This window comes from Mesoplodon mirus, assembly GCF_964341445.2.
Source record: "Mesoplodon mirus genome assembly, chromosome: 11".
NCBI lineage: Eukaryota > Metazoa > Chordata > Mammalia > Artiodactyla > Ziphiidae > Mesoplodon > Mesoplodon mirus.
This window is the reverse complement of record NC_138987.1, coordinates 9121721-9145612: the sequence shown is the minus strand read 5'-3', so window position 1 is coordinate 9145612 and position 23892 is coordinate 9121721. Positions and strand designations below refer to the sequence as shown.

The 23892-nt window shown below is 35.1% G+C and overlaps 1 protein-coding gene across 3 annotated transcripts in view; it reads right to left on the bottom strand.

The window, feature by feature from the left end:
• Nucleotides 1-693: 693 nt before the first annotated feature.
• METTL25 (methyltransferase like 25) overlaps nucleotides 694-23892 on the bottom strand; it is a gene marked incomplete at both ends in the record, with an annotated part of 95595 nt that continues 72396 nt past the window's right edge. The window contains 5 exons of one of the 3 annotated variants that reach the window (XM_082634973.1): nucleotides 694-1021; nucleotides 2762-2870; nucleotides 4424-4495; nucleotides 5060-5134; nucleotides 13998-14091. In XM_082634973.1, the coding sequence (XP_082491099.1) occupies nucleotides 2778-2870; nucleotides 4424-4495; nucleotides 5060-5134; nucleotides 13998-14091 (334 nt within the window). Of the gene's footprint in view, nucleotides 1022-2761; nucleotides 2871-4423; nucleotides 4496-4771; nucleotides 5135-11858; nucleotides 12428-13997; nucleotides 14092-23892 lie in introns of those variants that run through there. The other 2 variants (XM_082634972.1, XM_082634974.1) reach the window with 2 other exon arrangements.

Below are 23892 nucleotides of genomic sequence, written 5' to 3'. Positions count from 1 at the left end.
GTCAAGGGGAAGTCCTCTATGGCTGAAGAGAATTCTAATAAATTTAGTTTTGCTTGATTAAGAGGGTGGCTGGAGATATTCTGGGGGAGTTGAATAACATATATTTAGTCCGTTAATCCTCTTAACAACCTTATGAGTAAATTCTATTCTTATGTTATTTTTTACAGATGAGAAAACTGAGGCACACCGAATAGTTAAGTGACTTAGGCAAGGACACAAAACAACTTAAGTCACATGAATCTAAACTACGGTATTAATATTACTGAGTCCTCCTTCCCCCTAAGTCTATGGATTTGAAGATACCCTAAAGAATCCTGTGCCCTGATCCTCCCAGCCCTGTTCAGTAATTATAGTTCTAATTACTGTAATTAGTAATTTTATTGTCTTCTTCACTGAACTCTGAGGACAGGGACATGTCTTGTTTGCCTCCATACTGCCAGTGCCTACTAGCATAATCTCTGACACATGGTAGGCATTCAATAAATGTTTATAAAATAAATATTAAATAAAACCCTACTTTACAAATGAGGCTCTGAGATATTAAAGAGTCTTGCTTTAACTCACCCAGAAGGTAATTGTCAGAATTGGTGCTCCTGCTAATGCACCACTCTTTCGTTCAACTTGTAAAGGAGTTCTCAAAGAGCAGTTTGTTTTTTTTTGCGGTACGCGGGCCTCTCACTGTTGTGGCCTCTCCCGTTGCGGAGCACAGGCTCCGGACGCGCAGGCTCAGCGGTCGTGGCTCACGGGCCCAGCCGCTCCGCGGCATGTGGTATCTTCCCGGACTGGGGCACGAACCCGTGTCCCCTGCATCGGCAGGCGGACTCTCAACCACTGCGCCACCAGGGAAGCCCCAAACAGCAGTTTTTATGAGATGAGTCTACAAACAGTGCAACAGGGATTCACGTGTATAAAGTCCTACCAACATATTGTGTTTCTTTGCTTTCTGCTGAAATGTTATCATCTCAGTGTGACCGTACAGATCATCTCATGTTGATTAGATGCTGGAATCTCACATTTGTCTCTGATTAATAAAAAACGGAAAGCTTTAATTGGTAAATGCAATTTCTGACAATGTTTTGAAACACTGGGAAGTTACTACACACTTTCCTTGGTATTAAAACATTTGTAATTCACTTCTCTTTACCCATATAAGTAGAGCTTTACCCATATAAGGTTCTTTTTTTTCTTTATTATAAGGAGAAACGAATGTTATATAAATATTTGGCCATCAGAAAAAAAGTTTAAAATTTTACATAGAAGTTAAAATTATGAAAGGAAAGAAGGTAGGCTTGGAACGGTTTTCTGCTCCTGAGATAGATACTCATATAGCAAACAACATAAGGAAATAAAATAGAATAAAATAAGCAACCTAAAGAGACGCATCAACCAAATGCAAATGTGTGAACCCTGTTTTGACTTTGAATTGAACCAACTGATATAAAAGACATTTTGAGCCAATCACGGAAATGTGAATGAGGATAAATAATAGATTATTATGGAAAGAAATCCTTAACTTAGAAATATGTATTTACGTATTTATGTGAAATAACAAATTGCTTGAGATTTACTTTAAAATTCTCCAGGGAAGGTGAGTATGGGTGGCAAATGTGTGTCTGTGTGCACTTTCATGTGTGTCCTGATGAAACGAGATTGGTAAAATGTTTATAATTACTGAAGTTTGTGATGAGTATATGGGGATTTATTATACTGTACTCTCCACTTCTGGACATGTTTAAAGTTTTCAGCATAAAAAACTTAAAAAATGGCTAATTTTCCCAGTGTTGTACTAGGTATACAAAGCACCTGATCATTCACACATATACTGGCTACAAACTCAGTATCACAACCCAAAGCAAAAAATTATTCTCATCTGTGTATAGACTCTAAAACTTAAGAAAGCAGTTACTTCTTCTTCTAGGAGAATATTATGCAGTCTCTAGCTGAGAATCAAGGAAGCTTTTTCCCAGTTGTCCATCTCTTCTGTGTGTATTAGAAACCTCAAGTTTTCTGCTAATGAAAGGACTCTGTACCACACGGGGCAGAGTGTGGGTCTTCTCTTATTCACTCCTGCTTCTCCTAGATTGGTTTTTTACAGAGTACCAGATGATTCATAAAGTGCCAACCCATCTTTTATTTTAGTAAGATAAATAGCCCCAAGAGTCCTTAAAGTGAATATCTCAATTATAAGACACATATTCCTTTAAGGACACAGAATATTTCCTTATGTAATTTAGATTAAAACACAGTATAAAATATGCATTATATTAAGCACTTTTTATGTCCGGCCTGCTTCCTGGGTATTTATTTAAGCGTGACTTTTTCTCTCCTGATAACATGAAAAATCCTTCCAAAATGTGAAAGAAAATGCTAATGATCTTCAGGACCAACTAGTTTTACTGTATCTATACCTATACCTTTCATCGGATTTTAAGTTGGTAAAAAGTCAAAATGTGATATGCAGCAAATAGCAAGGGTCTCAAATACTGGACAGGAAACAAGGCTCAGATTACAATGTCCTATAGACGTACTCACTCAGAAATGTAGGTCAAATCCTTTTATAATATTTTCATGAGTTCTTGATTTTTTTAAATTAATGCATGCTTTGACAATGGAAAATGGATTAAGGCATTCTGTTGTTAGCTATTATTTTATTGCCTATTTAAAATATATAGCAATGTTTTTCAAATATTTATGTAACATGGCATTAACGTTTAGAAAAGCAAAATTAGCAATTGATTCCACAAACAGATACATCTAATACCTTGCTTCAATTGAAATCACTGCTGCTTCTTCAGTGCAATAATGGCATAACATCTGGGAGATTTCACAGGATCAAACAACTTCACGAGTGCAGACCACGCAATATCATCCTGCAAACGGTAAGTGATTTAAATAGGCAACTACTTGTTGAAGATAAAAATGAGAGATGTTAGACTACATACTGGAATATAAAAACTACATGAAAAACAAACTATATAAAAGAAAATTATTCTTTGTTGAATAAAATTAACATTTAGAAATTCACCTTCGGGAATTTATGTTGAGGAAGTAATTAAAGATGTGCATAGAGAGTGAAGCACAAGGCTACTCCTTGCTGCAATTGTGAAAACTGGAAGTGGCTAGAGACAACTGGGTATTACTTAAATAAATTATATGATGAAACATTATTCAGCTTCTGTACTACATTTAGTGAGATGGAAAAATTCTAAATAAAACAAATGAAACAAATTAGATGCAAAACTGCATTTACAATTTGATTCCAATTTTAAAGTAGAAATAATATGCTCATACATGTACATGCAACAAACATATATTAGAAGCTCTAGAAAACATATCAATAATTTAATAGCTAATGCTGAAAGGTGAGATAATCATTACTTTTAATTTTTTTTATATTCTTCATTTAAAATTTTCTAACATAAGTATATATTACTTTTATAATAGTAAAATATTATTTAAAATATTAACAAAATGAACAGTTATATGATTTCTATCACTTCATTACCAATCTGTTAAACTTGGTGCATACTGTTTTGCCTACCTATTTTATTTAGGTCACTGGAAATTGTTTTGAAAGGGAAATGATGAGTACCTAGTAAAATAAGGCTGATTCTGTGACCTAACAAGTTGAGAACCAAAAGATTCCAGTGATTTTGAATTAGTTAGTAGCTTAGGAAAGTACATAATTATCTAAATATTTAAAAACTGCCTTTCTCCATAAAAATACCAATTATTAAAATCCATTTGTTCCAAGTAGTTTGCTAAAAACAAGTAAAGCTCTCCATATGATAAAACAAAATTATTAAAATAAATAGTTTATACTGGAAACAAGGCTGAATCCACAAATGGGCTTAATTTTAAAGAGCTCAAAAACATAATTTTGATCATAGCTTAGAGTAGAATCTGAAAAACACATTTTTCCCAAAGGTAACAAAAAATCATATTTTTTGGTCATTCAACAAAGATAAAACAAATAAGACTGTGAAAAAAACAGAAGCAATTATCACTGATGAGAAGGAAATTTCTACACGGCAGAGTGCATATGTCCAAAAATTCAAAAGTGAATTAAAAGGTGATTCTTACAAAATGAAGCATAAAAATGATATCTTTTACATCTGGCCTTTATTAATTTTAGCTATACAATATGTCATATATGATGGTTTGTGTGCATCGTCTACTGTATAGTAATTACCATAAAATTAAAAGAATGTAAACTTTATTATAGTAGCTTTGCTGGAAACATCTGTTGTACATATGTTTTTGTTTCAAAAGAGATGGAAAGAATATTTAGACTTGGAAAATATAATGAGAAAAATTATCTTACTAGTTTTATGTGAAAGAATGTTATCCTAGTTATAAGCAGATCCATATTACTGGGTTTAATAAATATATTTGTTATGCATTTAAAATTAACATAATTTACCTGCTCTTTGAGGTAGCAAAGTCGATCCAGAAGAATCAATGTCTCTATGCAAGGAGCCAGAACAACTTTCAACTAAAAGAAAGTATAAGATAGGACAGTGGTACTTTAAAACAAACAAAAATACTAGCTTAACACTTGTTTAAGGAAATGTATCTACAGAAACTCATATAAGGCCAAATCTCCAATACCCATTGTACATCTTCAGAAAATAAATACTTCAGAGATCAAAAGTTTTTCTTTAAAAGTAAAAGGAAAAGAATGTCCTTTGAGTGACTTTGGGGTAGAATCCAAAAGCAATCATACATATGTGATAGAAAGCTTTTAAAGGGGTACTAAGAATGAAATTCATTAAAAGGAATGCTTGTGAAATAACTGCATTGAGACCAATATGTGTTCAAAGAACTCTAAAACTTCTTTCCATGCATTTATAATACACTTTAAGAGAAATCTACCACGTGTTCTCTTTATTACATTACTGACACCTAATATAGTTCTAAAAGAGGAAATGATCCAAAACGGTTTTTCTACATTAAGAGAAAAACAACACAGATTGGTTGGCCCCATAAAAAAATTTAATAGGATCCTACTCAAGTCTAGCAACATATTCAATTTAGTATGTTTAATTCTGAGATTTACCATATTAAAAGCCTCCAGCTCATTCATTCTAGGCTTGTACTTCTCGTAGTAGTCCATTATAATTTTTTCTGGCAGCTTCAAGATAAAACAATAATAAATTTAATAACAGTTAAAAATATTTTTTTTCTAATCAAATATACCCTAAAGTAAAACAAACATAACAATTTAAAACAACCTTAGGTGGCCGAAGAGCTCTAAGGATATTCATGAAGCAAGTCAATATAGCTAAATTCTTTCATTTAAATCTTCTGTACCAATATAGGTTATTCAGTATATCCTAAATAAAATCACCAATAACAGCCTATTAACTTTGTTTGATTTCAACAAGTAGTGATGAAATACTTACTTTCACTTGTTTCTATGCTTGGGGTGCACAGTATATCCAGTTTCCCTTATTATTAACATCTTACAATACAGTTATTTGTTATAGTAAATGAACCAATAATGATATATTACTATTAGCTAAAGTTTACATTTCATTCAGATTTTCTCACTTTTTACCTAATGTCCTTTTTCAGTTCCAGGATCCCATCCAGTTTACTACATTGTATCTAGTCCTATTGGTTGTGACAGTTTTTCAGACTTGCCTTTTCTTTTTTTTAATTTTTATTGAAGTATAGCTGACTCACAAGACTTGCCTTGTTTTTGATGACCTTGACAGTATTGAGGAGTACTAGTCAAGCATTGTGTAGGATGTTCCTTCACTGGGATTTGTCAGATGTTTTCCTCATAACTAGACTGGGGCTATGGGTTTTGAGAGGAAGACTACAGAATTAAGTATGATATTCCTCACATCATATTAAGGGTACGTACTATCAATATGATTTATCACTGTAGATACTGACCTTGAGTACTTGGCTGAGATAGTATTTGTCAGGTTTCTTCACTGAAATGTTCCTCCTTTTCCCCTTTCCACATTGTATGCTTTGGAAGAAAGTCACAACTTGCAGCCCACACTTAAGGAGTAAGGAGTTATGCTTAAGGAGTGAGGGTGCAATATCCAAATAAATTATTTAGAATTCTCTTCCATGGAAGATTTTTCTCTTCTCTTCCATTTATTTATTAAAATCATCTTTTTATAGATCTATATAAGGGGGCCCAGGTACACAAAGGTGGACCATACTTCAACTTCATGGGGAATGGGTCGTATGATTGGATGAGAGATACACAGTTGTTCAGAGATTCTCCCCACATGCTACCTGATCAGAAGATAGGTTAGCAATTGACCTTATTTTCACCAGTAGATGGTAGGACTGAGGCTGCTGATATACCCTTGGCTAGAACTCAAGGTAGGTGGATGTGGTACCAAATTGAGAATGCAAAGGAAAACTTCTTAAAGGAAATTAAAAGTGCTACTCCAGTGAACATATGAATGATATGAAAACAAAAGTCTTACTGCTGATACTGAGAAAGTTGCAGTGGTCTGGATAGAAGATCAAACCAGCCACAACATTCCCTTAAGCCAAAGTCTAATCCAGAGCAAGGCCCTAACTTTCTTCAATTCTATGAAGGCTGGGAGAGGTGAGGAAGCTGCAGAAGAAATTTGAAGCTAGCAGAGGTGGGTTCATGATGTTTAAGGAAAGAAGCTGTCTCTGTAACATAAGAGTGCAAGGTGAAGCAGCAAGTACTGATGTAGAAGCTATAGTAAATTATCCAGAAGATCTAGTTAGGATAATTAAAGAAGGTGGTTACATTAAAGAACAGATTTTCAATGTAGATGAAACTGCCTTATATTGGAAGAAGACGCCATTTAGGACTTTCATAGCTAAAGAGGAGAAGTCAATGCCTGGCTTCAAAGCTTCAAAGAACAGGCTGAAATCTCTTTTGTCAGTTAGGGGCTAATACAGCTGGTGACTTTAGGTTGAAGCTGACCTCATTCACCATTCCAAAAATCCTAGGGCCCTTAAGAATTATGCTAAATCTACCCTGCTTGTGCTCTATAAATGGAACAACAAAACCTGGATGATAGCACATCTGTTTACAATATGGTTCACTGAATATTTTAAGACTATTGTTGAGACCTACTGCTCAGAAAAAAAGATACTTTTCAAAATATTACTGCTCATTGGCAATGCGCCTCAAGAGCTCTCATGGAGATGCATAATGAGATTAAAATGTTGTTTTTATGCTGCTAACACAATATCCATTCTGCAGCCCATGGATCAAGCAGTAATTTTGACTTTCAAGTCTTATTTAAGAAATACATTTTGTAAGGATATAGCTGCCATAAATAGTGATTCATCTGATGGATCTGGGCAAAGTAAATTGAAAACATCCTGGAAAGTATTCACTATTCTAGATGTAAGAACATTCATGATTCATGGGAGGATGTCAAAATAACAACATTAACAGGAGTTTGGAGGAAGCTGATTCCAACTCTCATAGATGACTTCGAGGGGTTCAAAACTTCAGTGGAGGAAGTAACTGCAGATGTGGCAGAAACAGCAAGAGAACTAGAATTAGAAGTGGAGCCTGAAGATGTGACTGAATTGCTGCAACCTCATGATAAAGCTTTCACAGGTCAGGAGTTGCTTCTTATGGATGAGCAAAGAAAGTGGTTTCTTGAGATGGGATCTACTCCTGGTGAAGATGCTGTGAAGACTGTTGAGATGACAACAAAGGATTTAGAATATTACATAAACTTAGTTTATAAAGTAGCAGCAGAGTTTGAGAGGATTGACTCCAATTTTGAAAGATGTTCTGTTGTGGGTAAAATGCTATCCAACAGCATTGCCTGCTACAGAGAAAATGTGAAAGGTCAACCTGTGGGTCAAACTTCATGGTTGCCGTATTTTAAGGAATTGTCACTGCCACCCCAGCCTTCAGCAGCCACCACCCTGCTCAGTCAGCACCACCTACATCGAGGCAAGACTCTGCACCAGCAAAAAGATTAGGACTTGCTGGGCTTCCCTGGTAGCGCAGTGGTTGAGAGTCCGCCTGCCGATGCAGGGGACACGGGTTCGTGCCCCGGTCCGGGAAGATCCCACATGCCACGGAGCGGCTGGGCCCGTGAGCCATGGCCGCTAAGCCTGAGCATCTGGAGCCTGTGCTCCGCAACTGGAGAGGCCACAACAGTGAGAGGCCCGTGTACCGCAAAAAAAAAAAAAAAAAAGATTAGGACTTGCTGAAGGCTCAGATGATGGTCAGCCGTTTTCAGCAATAAAGTATTTTATTTTTTGAATTTTATTTTTTTTTATACAGCAAGTTCTTATTAGTTATCTATTTTATACATACTAGTGTATACATGTCAATCCCAATCTCCCAATTCATCCCACCACCACCCCCGCCACTTTCCCCCCTTGGCGCCCATGTTTGTTCTCTACATCTGTGTCTCTATTTCTGCCCTACAAACCAGTTCATCTGTACCATTTTCTAGGTTGCTCATATATGCGTTAATATACGATATTTGTTTTTCTCTTTCTGACTTACTTCACTCTGTATGACAGTCTCGAGATTCATCCACGTCTCTATAAATGACCCAATTTCACTCCTTTTTACGGCTGAGTAATACTCCATTGTATATATGTACCACATCTTCTTTATCCATTTGTCTGTCGATGGACACTTAGATTGCTTCCATGTCCTGGCTATTGTAAATAGTGCTGCAATGAACATTGGGGTGCATGTGTCTTCTTGAATTATAGTTTTCTCTGGGTATATGCCTAGTAGTGGGATTGCTGGGTCATATGGTAATTCTATTTTTAATTTTTTTTTTTTTTTTTTTGCGGTACGCGGGCCTCTCACTGCCGTGGCCTGCCCCGTTGTGGAGCACAGGCTCCGGATGCGTAGCTCAGCGGCCATGGCTCACAGGCCCAGCCGCTCCGCGGCATGTGGGATCTTCCTGGACCGGGGCATGAACCCATGTCCCCTGCATCGGCAGGTGGACTCTCAACCACTGCACCACCAGGGAAGCCCCTATTTTTAGTTTTTTAAGGACCCTCCATACTGTTCTCCATAGTGGCTGTATCAATTTACATTCCCACCAACAGTGCAAGAGGGTAGCAATAAAATATTTTTTATTAAGGCATGTACATTATTTTTTAGACATAATGCTATTGCACACATAATAGACTAAAATACAGTGTAAACCTAATTTCTGTATGCACTGGGAAACCAAAAAATTCAAGTGACTTGCTTTATTATGATATTTACTTTATTGTGGTGCTCTGGAACTGAACCCACAGTCTGAGGTATGCCTGTGTTATTATAGTGGTTGTAAAAAGCAGCAGGAACTTACTTATGGGAATAATGAACATGTTCTTTGCATATCACCAGAGATGACAGGCTTCTTATATATTTAAACTGTATCAGGAATTCGCTGTTTCTTTAGGGTCAGATGACCTCGTATAACGTAGATCATTTCTGGACACAGTCAGTCCTCCATATCCATAGATGTGGAACCCACAGATACAGAGGCCTGACTGTACCATACCATTTTATATAAGGGAATTGAGCATCCTTGGGTTTTGTTATCAGTGGGGGGTTCTGGAACCAATTCCCCACGGATACCGAGGGACCACTGAATATTACTACATGGAAGTTTATGAGCTCCTTGTATTTTTTGTTGCCCTCCCACTTGTATTGAAACCACCTAGTGATTATGATTACTACTAATTAACTTTGATCTAATGTCCAAAGATCAGTTTATTTGGTCTCTCCACATGTGCCTAGTCCTTTGGCCTCATCTCTCCCCACTGTCTCCTCTACTTGCTTTATGCTCCAGCTGTGCTGAGTCCAGAATCATGTTTCTTACTCTCTGTGGTTTTGTACAAGCTATTTCCCCCAACACACACACCTGAAATTCCCTGCTCCCTACCTTCCCACCTTGTTTGCTTAATGAACTCCTATGCATCCTTCAAAACCAAGCTAAGGCATCAATGTCCTCTGAGAAATCTTACAGGCAGAGTGAGTCACTCCAAGCATACATACTTTATATATGTCTAATGTTGTAAGTTCATGCTATGATTACTTGTTTTCTTTTCTCATGGGTTATGTCTTAATTATCTTTGTAGCTCCAGAGTTTCCACTCTTCTTGGCACATGGGAGATTCTTCAAAATAAATGTTTGCTGGTGAGTAAATGATTTTGGTCTCAAAAGTTTTGCTTTTGCTGGCCAGTTTTGGAGAAATATTTGAGGATAATTTTCTGAGTTATCCCTTCCACTAAGGTTCTAGCTTAGTGATTTTCAACTTTGTCCATTCAACAGCACACACCCCACTCCCGTTAAATCACCAGTTTTATTGTCTATTTCATTCTCAATATCTGAGAGTAATATTTATTTGAATATTCATCATATGTATACAGCACACAAACACACATACATGCAAGCTCTAGAACATAAGCTCCTTTTATTTTCCCTTCTTATGGACAAATGCTCCAGCTCGTTCTTTGTCTAGCAAGCAATAGTAGTTTTGCTGCTTTTAAAATCTGATGCTTCAAAAATTTATGGATGTGTGTGTGTGTGCAGTACATGCATGTGGAAGGAGAAAGAGAGAAAATTAATACAAAAGAAGAAAAAAATGCTGTGGACCATGAATATGAAACCTTGAGTACAATTATAAAGGTTTTCTGAAATTTGGTGAAATGCCAAAGTTTGGGACAGAAGATAAATTTAAAAATACCTAGTTTTTTTAAGGTCTAGGTAAAGCTAATCACTAGGATTTTGTTATTTTAGACAATTGTAAAGTTCTATTAAAATATTTTACAAAGAAGTAATTGAACTTTACTCAATTACAAGGAATATTACTGTAAAATTTCATTCTAAGCAGTCCATCTATTATAAACAGTATACTTGCTGATATAAGGTGGCTGATGTTCTGCCACAATTTATTGTTTTCAGCGGCTTGGCTTTACTGTGAAATCTAAACACTCTTCTTAAACAGAACTGTATCTTATGTAGGGGTGAAACAATATCACCCTTAAACGGTTAAGGCTATAAAAGATTAAAAATCAAGGAGGGGATCATTTTGATAAAAAGCCTTCAAAATATAAGAACAGAAGCACTGCTTTTCCCCACTTCCCCACTCTATGTTTCTTGGTGTAACATGGCATTTCAAGATAATATGGGGTCTATAATGGGGATGTTAATGGAATCACTAAAATGACAAATGCTTGAAGACAGCGTACCTTAACTGGGGGTGATTTTGACCCTCAGGACATTTGTGGCAATGTCTGGAGATTTTTTTAAAATTTATTTATTTTGGATTGTTACAATTAGGGTGCTACTGCGGACACCTAGTGGGTAGAGGCCAAAGATGTTAAACATCCTCCAGCGCATAGGATAGTTCTCCACAATTAAGAATTATCCAAATGTGCTGAGTTTGACAAAGTCCTGCTCTAAGAGAAAATGTCCAATGCTGTCTGTCACAACTGACTACAGGACATATGGATTGATATTTTAAGCTGTGTATGAACCACGTATATATCCAGCACATGCTGTTCTGTTCTGGTCTTTGGAATGATGATTTGTCTGGGAATGTTATTTTTCCTCATGTTTACATGATTTCTTGTGACTAAGAAAGTATCAGAGCATGTTAGGAGATTTCTAGGCACTTCACTTGCTTACATAGTTTTGAATATGAAGAGATGTGCTTTGAGAGATCAGATACACATCAGCGGTATTCACCACACTTTCAATTGTATATAAAAGTTTGTTAATAAATGATTATAGATTTAGTCAAAGATCTTTTAAACACTTTGGTATATCTAATATTTTAAATTTAAGTGGTTTTGATACTTTTTAGTAATTAGAATCTTGTGAAAGTTAATTTCATTTTTAAAATAAAACTATTCATAAATCTCTTCTTGTGTTTGTGGTCAAAACCTTCATTTTAGCACTGATATTTCATAATGTGGGAGAAAAATAATAGGATTTTATATTATATCAGAAATATAAGCTTGGTTTTAATAACTTATCCTATTTCCAAACACTCTGGCCTGACAGACACAACCTTCAATTCCTCTTGTTTAACATAAAAACAAACAAAAATCCCCTCAAAACACATATTCATCTATTTGCTTCCTCTCACCCCACTACCTTTGAAATGCCTTATTAGGTTCTGTACTCTTCTCCCCTTCCAGCTTGGGTTTCTTGTTCCTTTTCTTTTCCTCACCCATTTTATCCAACATATTTATCTTTCAATGAACTTAAATAGCTTTAAGAGAAAAATCAGCAGGGCACTATTAATTGTCTTTACTAACTAATAAAGGTAATCATTTAAGACTGATATTTTATGGTGATACTTATCTACATTAGTCTTTTCCTTTTGTTTTTAATTTCACTTCTCAGTACAGTGGTGGTTGACAGTGGAGGTTCTGACGTAAGTTGAATCTGCGTTCAAGTTCCAGCTCTGCCACTTGCTCTTCAACTCTGAGAAAATAACTTGCCTTTTTGTAAGCCTCTCTTTCTAGATCATTACATTGGGAATAATAATAGTATCTTACTCTTTTAGTGAAGAGTAAATGAGATAATGTTATGATGTCTTTAGCATAATAACTATAACATAGTAAGTGCTTAGTAAATATTAGCTATTATTAATATTCTAATCAGTAATATAATGATCATATTAAGAAACATTTACTATGGTTATTATTAGAGACAAACCTGGGAAGAGAAAGCATCACGAAAAATAAGTAACACTCTTTCTGGATTTTTACAGTTTGGTTTTTGACAAAGGATAATACATTTTTAGTTTAAGTAAAAACTTAGCTCTATATTTGTAAAAATTATGCTTAGGTTTGTGTTCCTGATAGTAAATGTAAGACACGGAATTGAGACACGAAGTAAACATATGCATTAAGAAAGACTAATTGGAAGGAAGACCAGTCTGATTAAAAATATTAAAAAAAAACAGAAATAAAATAACTAGGATAACACTGTCTATTCTTACTTATTTATGCAAGACTAGAAGGACCTTCATTTTGGTGACTAAATAAAAATGTTTATAGGAGTCATATCAATTGTATTATTATAAGCAGTACACATACAAAGATAAGAATCATAAAAACTAGTATTATTTAGTTAGCACTTACTATGTACATTGTATTCAGCATTTTATGTCTATTACCTCATTTAATTTTTCTTAAATCCTATGAATTAGAAATGCTTTTTCAGAGCTATTTTACAGAGGAGGAAACTTATTAGTACCAGTCTAATTGCTTTAAGTAATAAAGCAACTGGGGAGTAAATGGGTAACTGGTACAATAAATAATAATACCCTCTGGCTTTGATATAACTTAATCATATCTGTATAATTTTTCTCTTTCAAGAAGAAACCTTAACCACCTTAATCACCATTCCTTAATCAACTATTTTTTTCTTTATTTCAATTTATAATCAATTCAAAATACCAAAGTGATCCAGATTCAACTTAATATTTTAGTTAATAACTCATTTGAATCATGTTGAGAGTTATTTTTTTCTCAGTGTTAGACTATTTATTACCACTAGTCCATCAGCTTACCTTTTGTGTCTTCAACAATATGTTCTCAATTATTACCTTGGGCTTTCTTTGACATTACCACTTTCCAGGATTCTCCCATTCAAAGGGTTTTTGAATTTAAGATTTTTAATTTTAATGCATTATACAGCCTTTAAATACATGCAGTTTAAAATTAAAACCATCGTCTCCTGATGTACTTACAATTCCCATTTGCACTTGCTTTTTAAGTCTATTTTGATTTGAAAATTGGCACAAGTTTACCTGAATAAACCTGAAAGGGGAATCACTCTGGAGGTGTACAACAGCAAACTATCCGTATAATATTGACAGAAAAGGTGAACTGGAATAAAGGTAACTGGAGTTTGGTTTCAATATAATTTAGATGTTTTTCATGAATAAGAGAAAAGTAGAGGGCAAATAATTTTGTATTATCTCAATTCATAACCCTATAGAAGTTCTCTTGTTTCTTATAAAAACAATGGGTAATCATATACCAACCTTGGACTCATCTAATCCAAGCTTCTTTAGAGACTTTCTGACATAATCCAGAAAGGAAGAGGATTTGGAATAAATTTTACCAACATGCCGATCACTGCAAAACAAAATTGAATCACTCTTTAGTTTTTCCAATTTAAATTATAGATGATTTTAAATTCAGTCATGAAATATTTTTAAATACCTTCTGTGCATATGGCACAAGCTCCACATGTGATAATAATGTAGTAATATTTTTGTGAACACTTTTAGTTTACATATTACAAAAATATTCGGAATCTGCTTTTGAGAATTCCTTCAACATACAACAGTGGAAGACATATTATGAAGACAATACTGTGAGAAAGAAGTTGTAAAGTTAGTATTAAAAAAGCCTCATTTTTAAAGGGAACTATAGGTATTTCGAAAGGTTCCATTGTGCTACAAAGCACATTTTCACTTTACTGGCTCAACATTACAGTGCACATTTCATGGTAACACCTGCTAATAGTGGTGACATCGAACAGCCATGCAAACAGAACTTCAATGCCAGCCATTGGAAAAGCACCATATGCTGCTGAGTTGGGTCTGACTTGATCTCATTTATGCCCTGCAGATTTTCATTACAGTATAAATAAAATATGAGATGGTTTTAAATTTAAATAATGCAATGCTGGACTATCACATCTCACAATTTTGGTTGCATTGGTATAATTGCATTTGGTTGCATAGGTATAATGTAAAAATCAAGAGAATAAAAAATTTACCACCTCCAAGTATCAAAAACAATGAATAAAAGCTCATTTACTCTTGGCAATATAAATATTAATCCCTATGCTTAGTCAGACATGAAGCTCTATCAATTCTTCCATTGAAATATACCTCAAATATATAACTTCAGCTCCACTTCTAGATGGCCACTTCAATTACACTTGTTATTACCTCAGGTCCTAATTATTACAGCTACTTCCTAATTAAAGCTGATGCTTGTCCCTTCATTCCTGCCTACATTGTCATGCTATTTTGTTAGAAGAGCATTTTCATTTACCACTTTCCTGCTCAAAAAACTGCTTTGAAATAATAGTCATTTGAAAAGGTATAGGTTCCAGGAAACAGAAATTATATTTTTTATTAGTTTTTGTGTAATTCTCAGATCCTACACATTTATATATAAGAGATATCATATAATCGATATGGACATCTTATGTATCACAGTATATTGAAATGATAAACTGTGTAGCCAGAAAAAGGAAAAAAGCCATTTAATATTAACTTCCTGCTCCTCATCTTAAAAGGTTTTAAAACTTTTATTATTATTATTTTTTAATTCAGAGGGGCAAGCAATTCTTTCCCATGAGATAGTGACTTTGGTTATTTTATACCATCTATCACCACCTAATAGAGTAGCTTAAGAGAGAAAGCAGAGCACAGTAGATAAGAGTGTAGCTTCCAGTCTGTTTCTATCACCTACTAGCTCCCTGTTTATAAAAACGGGATATTAATAGTCCCAATTTCGTAAAGTCACTGCGAGGATGAAATTAGGTAACACATGTAAGGTGCTCAGAACTGTGCCACCATGTGAGTCATTTTCTTTGCTATCATGATTGTTGTTTTTATCATAATTGGAATTATCATTTGGATTTTTCTTCGATTACAAAGTTAAAAGAGCCAGAGTGAGAAGCTCACAGGAAAGTGCTAACCATTGTAAGCTGAAGACAGTAGACAGTATAAGTGTAGGTGGTATCGACTTGTTTCCTGGGTTTTGTATTTCAGATTGCTTGAAAATAAGAGAAACATTTAAAATTTTAATTTGCCCTCATCTTACTTTTTCTTTTCGGAATATACTACCCCTTTTCTGTTACAAAATCTCACAACTGGTTATGAGATTACTTTTAGTGTATTAAACAATAATTTGCTACATAAGACTTGTCCCTTAAATCCTTTGTTGAGGTATACTATTTTGGACCTGTTTTTAGCAGCAACCAGTAAGGGAGAAAAATATCATCCAAATAGAAATAGAAAGGTGATTATCTGATCATGTTACTTCTCTTTAAATTCCTCCAGAATTTCCCATGACTCTTAGAATTAAGATCTAAATGCTTAACATAGTATATAATAAGCCTTGTACCACCTGGTCCATTCTGACAACCTCTCTAACACTCTTAGGACACTGCCTCTCCATTCACAATGACAGTCTTTCTAGTTTCTTGAACACATCATGCTTCTGTCTATAAACACTATTTGTGTTACACTTCACCCCTGATCTTTTTGCCTAGGGAATCCCGAACTCAACCTTTCAGATCCTATCTTAAATGTTGCTTCCTTAGGAAAGTCTTCTCTGGCCTCCCAGATGAAGTTAGGCTCCCTACACAGAGAACTTTTCCTTCACATGCTTACTCTTTTTTGTTTCTTTGAGTGTCTGTCTTTATTTTTTTTAAGTCAGTGGACTCCAAAGAGGAGTGAGCATACCCCAAGGGAAAGAGAATATTAGAATTTTAATTTCTATTTATATTTACCTTTTTAATTTCAGTTTTTCAGTTTATTTAAAAATTTATACAATAGACTAGTAGAAAGACACATATATCACTTATAAATAATTAAGTATTCATTTTGGGGGTGCATGCTCAAGAATGTTTATGACAGAGATGTGAAATTTAAAAATATGTTTGAGATCACTGCTCTGAGCAGCTGGAGAGCAGAGTTTCCACCTGTTTTGCTCATGACCATATCCCCTGTGCCTAGTGTAGACACTCCAATATAGCAGGATCTCAATAAATGGATTAAATAATTAAATAAATATCTCTTGCAGCTTGCAGAAACAAAAACATCTAGTCAGACTATAACATGAAATGCGCTAATACAGTAAATAGATCTATTTGCTAATCAAGTAGAGTTAGGAAGGCAGGCTTAACTATACAAATAAACAAGTGTGATTTAAAAAATATATATAGAACTACTGAACAAATATATAAGGAACAGTGCAATGTAAACAAAACAAATAGTAACAGTTAGTATTTATTTCATGTTTATGATGTGCCAGGACCTGTAAGTCCTTTGCTGCATTTACTTATTTAATCCTTACTACTACTCCATGTGGTAGGTCCCACTATTATCCCCATTTTAAAGATGGTGAAACTAAAGAACAGAGAGGTTAAGTAAACTGCCCCCAGTTTGAATTCAGGAAGTCTGGCTTTAGAATCTGAGATATTAACTACTATTAAATAGTAACTCTGGCAGTTCTTCAACAGGATTTATACTCGATATTGTTAAACTGCAGATGAAGAATGTCTACCTCTGTGTTATAGACAAACAGAAGTAGGCAGACTCCATGGGAACTCAAGACTGAAATAAGTTTGATTCCTTGCTCTACCATGTATTTACCGCTTAAAAACCTCTCTTTGCCTCTCCTTGTTCAGCAGTAGAAGGTTGAAGATGAGAGTCTATGTATGTACCATGCTTGGCTCAGTGTCTGACAAACACTCAATGAATGGAGGTCATTTTCCTGTTATTGTGCTGGGTTCTAGGGGTAGAATCATCCACAGTTTATAAAGGAAGACAGGTGAACAAATGCTATAATTCAATGTGATAAGCAAAAGATGGTGCTCAGAATACAGCACAGAGTAGGGAGTGCTTCAGCTGCTGGAATTGACTAGGGTAAGCTTTCTTAGAGGAGGAATTAAGTTTCAAAATGTCTCAGTTTCCAACAGTGCTGTGAACAGCAATACTGATAAAACAAACGATAAAATTATAAAAGTAACATACTAAAATTAGGCCAACACGTAAAATATAGAAATAGGTTACAACAATTTTTTTTAAACTGTTCTCCTTAAGGACTCCAAAGAGGTACTTTAAAGGGTTACAATTTTCCATAAAATATGAAAAGGATAATTGTGTAAGAAATAAGTCCTTTTCTAAAATTTATTAAATTTATTTGGTTCTATGTAAGGCTGTGTTTGAAAATAGAGTGCTATTGTTAAAAAATTCAGAAAAAATGGTTTTATTACTTTCACGGTATAGAAAGAGAAGGGAAGTACCAATAAGTCCATTTTGGTTTAAGAAAAAAAAGTATATTTTACAGGAAACAGAATGTCGATTTAAATATTATTACCAAAGCAACACAAGATTTAGTATAATGAATCAGGCTTTTAGAACTTTTGGAGGTAAAAGGCTACTTTTGCAGGACATGGCACTAATCTCTAAAGTCTGGGTGTCTTACAAATCAACCTTCTTAAAAATAATAGCTGTAAAGAGAGTTTATGATGTAGAATGCAGTCTGCTCTTTTGAAGCTACCAGAAAAAGAATATTTCACTCATCAGACTTTAGGAGGGTCTATAGTTTTAAGGGTAAATACTGTAATTCTAGTAATTAAGAAACAAGAGAAAAAAGAGGCAGGTGCAAAAAAGATCTGAAGAGTTACCTATATAGAAAGTAAAAGCACAGAATAGGACTGTTAACAAATGGAATATGGGGCAATCCCATTTTTAATTTTAATTTTTCGTAAGTGCCTATTGCATTTTTCTCATTATTTAACACTAAAGATTTGGAGTCTACCTTTTACAGTTATACATTATGACATCACAGAATCACTGCAGTCTTAATTTTTGCTGACGTGTGTGAAGATAAATAGAAATCCTTCTCTATGTTAATTAGTTAATATAATTAATATAATATATATATAATATAATTGCTTTCTGTAAGAAAATGCCTAAGATCAGGGATCTGGATGCCATCTTGTTCTGCCTCCTCTGATGTATCTTCAACTTCTCTTTACTCACTGAGTCTTTACTCTTATCATCGGAAAATGCTCAAGTTTCTCTGTCTGAAAAAACCAAGCAAGCAAACCAAAATCCCCCAGGCCAAACAAAACTTCTGATTCTATATTCTAAAACTATCTACTAAGTGGTGGTTGTCATATGACCAAACGCCAAAGAGTTGAACATGAGTCTGCCTGTCCAATCACATAAGTTAGTTCACGTGTCTGGCATACATTGTCATGTGCGTTCATCCTCTACAAGTGGTTGTGCTTTTGTGTATTTTACTATACAGTACTGTATAGAGTGCAGTAGTACAGTATCTTTATTACAAGCCCAGGATGTCCAGAAGCAAGTGTAAAAGCAGCGGTGATGTAGCTGGTACTGCTAAGAAGCGCCAAGTGATAATGATGGAAACAGGTGAAAATAATCGAGAGAGTGGAGTGACAAGAGGAAGAAGTAACTGAAGAACTGAAGAGATTCATGTCGCAGGGAACGGCAAGGGGATTTTCTTTATTTGAGGAGGCACTGTTTCCGTTTCTGAGGCACAGGACCTGAACGCAGAATGGTATACAAAGGTTGCATCAGCTGTTCAGAATGCAATCCATTGCTATAATGTCTTCTAGGATGAGAAAAAAAGAGCTACTACTCAGACATCACTGGATCATTTTTTCAAGAGGGTAGATAGAATTGAATCTAGCAAGGAACCAGAACCTGTGCCATCAATGTCAGGCGTAGTGAAATTGCAGCTTGCCCTCTGTCTCCGATTGTGATGATCCTTCAGCTCTACCATCTCCCACCTCCTCTCCCCCCTCCAGTCAGTAACTCTTCTTGCCTGTTCACTCGATGCCAGCCCCTGTATGCCAGCTGTTGTACTGTACTACTGTGCTTTTCAAGGTACTGTACAGTAAGATTAACAATGTTTCCTTTATTTTTTGTGTTTGTTTTTTATGTATATTTGTGTGAAAAGTATTATAAGCCTATTATAGTACAGTACTATATAGCCAACTGTGTTAGCTGGGTACCTAGGCTAACTTTGTTGCAATTACGAACAAATTGGACTTAGAAATGCCCTCTCGGAACAGAACTCGTTCGTATGTAGGGGACTAACTGTATGGCAATAAGAGCTAATGAGAAGCTGATGACAGAGGAGAGAAAGCAGATAAGAAATGTTAGCGAGGAGTGATGGTGGATATCATAGAGATAATAATTTTGAGTAAAGAACTAAAGAAAGAGAGTGAACTAGCCATGTGGATATCTGGTGAGGAGCATTCCAGGCAGAGGACACATTACGTGGAAAGGCTCTGGGGGTAGAAAGTGTTCCTGGTATTTTCAAGTAATACCAAGGAAAGCAGTACAGACATAAATAAATGGGAAAATAGTAGAAATGAGATCAGAGAGATAATGAGTAGCTCCATCATATAAGGCTTTGTAGGTCATAGTGAAAATATTAGCTTTACTTTCAAGTGAATAAGAAACCATGGGAAGACAGTGAGCAAGATCTCACTTAAAAATATTAACAGGATCACTGTGGCTATTGTGTGGAGAATAGACTCTAGGGGGCAAAAATAGAAGCAGGAAGACCAATTAGGAGGTTACTACAATAATCTACATGAGAGATGATGGTGGCTTTGACCAGGGTGGTGGCCCTGAGGATGGTTAAGAAGTGGTAGAATTTTAGATATATTTAATTAGACAGACTATAAAATTGTTGAAGGACTGGATCCAGGCAGTGTGAGAGAGAGAAGTCAAAGTTATCCTGGCCTGAGCACCTAGAAGAATACGCTTGTCATTAACTGGACTATAGATATGAAATTCACCAGCATATAAATGGTACTGAAAGCCATGAGACATGATGAGATCACCTAGGTAGTAGGAACTGATAGAAAAAAGCACTCCAAAAATGAGAGGTCTGAAAGAGGAAGAGGAGTCAGCAAAATAAACTGGATTAAAAAAAAAATGAAAAAGGTGACTATCTTAAGAGGGACTTTCTCTAACAAATGAAAGTAAAAAGTGGTAAACTGTGTGAAATACTTATGGCAGGCTAAGTAAGTTGAGGATTGAGAACTGACCAGGAGATTTAGCCACATGGGGTCATTAGTGCCCCTGAAAAGGGGAGTTTGATGGAGTGATGGAAGTAGGGTCTGATTGGAATTCAAGTGAAATGGGAAAGAAATTGGCAGCGCTTTCAAGGAGTTTTCCAGTAAAGGAAAGAACAGATATGGGATAGTAGTTGGACGGGAAAATGGTTCCAAAGAGGATTTTTCAGAATCTGTGCTCTTAACCACTATGATAGATGACTTCAATTAATAAAGCTGTAAACTGGCCATCGGGGCTCACCAGGTGGCAGAGGAGTACACACAAACAACTCATTGTACATTTAGATTCAATAAGAGCAGTGAATCCCAGATTAAGTACTATGGGAGGAGAGAGTGAGAAGGAGAAGAGAAAGATACCAGAGATGTCTTCCAAACTGGGTTTTAAAGAATGCCTAGGATTTCACCTGCCAGAGGTCAGGGAAAGAAAAGATGCAGAAATGGGGAGGAGAATATTTCAGGTAGGCAAAGGAGCTCCAAGGAAGCATACGAGGTCCAAAAATAATTGCATGGAAATGATGAATAATCCAGTATAAAACAGTGTGCATGGGCAGCTGCTTGGGGTGCAGAGAAGGAAGAACGGGGTGATGAATTAGTCTGGAAAGGACATTAGTGGTACCTTAGAAATGGCCTTGAATGCCATAATAAGGACATTTTAGTTTTTGAGTATAAAGAAGAGAAATTATCAAACATTCTGAAGTGAGAAAAGTGACATAACTGTTTCTGAAAGATATATGATGGGACTTGAAGAACAGATTAAAAGGGGGCCCTCTGTCAGAATAAAGCACGGTTAGCATGCTAAAAAGGAATCAGTATTCTTTCTTTTAATAAAAGTGAATGCACTAGATCTAATTAAAATTCTACTCAAGTGAATCCAACACCACCCACATGCTTTCCCCAAAATACAATTGTAAGAACATGGTTTCCTTGTAGCATTTTCCAGAGAAGCAACATTAGTTTAGGAAATTATAGGAAAAGGTAAAGTAGACATATACTAAATAAAAATAAGCACATGAAGGACAGAAAGTATCAAAGTTCAGTTTCTCCATCATCAGAAAATATTTATGAAGTTATTTATTTTGCATTTTATATGCTAATACCTACTGAAAGACTTAAAGAACCTTTAAGTATTTCTTAAGACTTAACATAAAATTTTGCTGAAAATGGCAATCACTTAAGGAAGTTACAAAAATCTTCAAAATACTCTTCAATGTAAAAGATACAGACCTGCTAATCTGACCACACATTATGGACTAAAGAAGTAGCTTTAATTTGGTGAGCCAGTTTTCATGATCTGGTTTTTCACATACCTATTTGATTACTGCAAAATCAAAATGAAAGTTAAACTAATTCATAATTACAGGCATCAAAATTTATGTATTTTTTCTACAGCTGTTTACAGTACTCATTATGAAAGAGAATAATAAAGTAAGTAAAGTATACACATCAATTTCTCTGCTCTCTTTTGAAGTGTTCTAAAGGATTTTTATCCCTTATCCCATTAAATGCTTTCTTTGGCATTTTATTCCCTTAGAAAGTTTCCAGATAAGGACTAATTATAACATTTTAAGATTATATAAATTATTGAGTTTTAACATAAGTGTTAAATGCTAATTCACAATTACAATAGAGTAAAAATGCTATAGTTTTTAAGCCCATGAAAAAAGTTTACTTCTAATCTTATGTTATAAAACAATTAAACTTAAAGAAACTTTCAGAACAATATTTCAAGTAGTCTGAAACAGTATATCACTTGAAGACAATTTATTTAATTAGCAAGGCAAGCTAAACAAAATGCAGAAGAAATAATTCAGTGATCTTATTTTCTGTCTTTAGTAACCTTGCTGGCCAGTGATTCCAATCAAGTTAACCTTGTTAACAAGGCTAATACAAGGAGACCTATAACTCCACTCATATTAAAAATATCCCAAAGAATTTAAACTAAAAAGAAGCATGGGATAGCAAAAAGAAAACTTTTGTGGACTATGAATTTGGTCCTAGCTCTGGTTCTTTTAGGCTGTACGACTTAAGATAAGCTTTTAACCACTTCATCCTAATTTTCCTTACTACTATAATGAGGTGACTGTAACGGATACTAGGAGTATAATATGTAGTTCAACTAACCCTGGGGTGTAGCCTGAAATGAGTTTATAATTTCACTGCTGTTGAACACAAACAAGTATTTACAAAATACTATGTATAAGTTATAAAGAATGTCCATAAAATGAACACTTATATGCAACACCAAACTTGAGAAATAGAACATTAACAGTCTCTAGAACTTCCTATGTGTCCCTCATCTTCCCCACCTCAACACTTTGTCTACTCAGTTGTCCTCCCTCCCATAGGATACTATACCACTGAATATTGCTTGTGTTTATCATTCTTATGCTTTTCTTGATTCTTTACCACATATTTACATTCCTGAATTAATTATACCATTTGTGCTTGTTTCCAAATTATATATGAATTTTTCTATAACGTTTAGATTCACAACACTCATCCACTTGGATGCATGTAGTTGTAATTCATACATTTTCACTATGACATAGTATTCCACAACAGTTTATCCATTCTCCTATTAATGAAATTTTTATTCCTAGACTTTTGCTCTTATAAACATTGCTGCTAATGATCATTCTTTTTTGTTGTTGTTATTGCTGTTTTATTTTATTTTTTAAAATTTGGCTGGGCCGAGCCGCGCGGCTTGCAGGATCTTAGTTCCTGGGCCAGCGGTCGAACCCGCGCCTGGGCAGTGAAAGCGCTGAGTCCTAACCGTGGACTGCCAGGGAATTCCACTTTTCCGTAGTTAAGAAATGGCATCTGGGGGAAAATGAAGCCCTAAAAGCTGGCTTCCTTTCTCTTGGTTTCCATCTTCTAGACATTTGCTGTGTAATTTTTAATTTCCTTGGTAGTCTCTGATGTTCTCAAACCAATTAAAAACAAATTTAAATACACACATACTTGCATATACACAAACACACATACTTGTACACACACACCACACACTTGCATATATACACATCTCTAGCATTTTTAGTTTTTCTCAGAAGGAGGGTTAGCCCTAATTA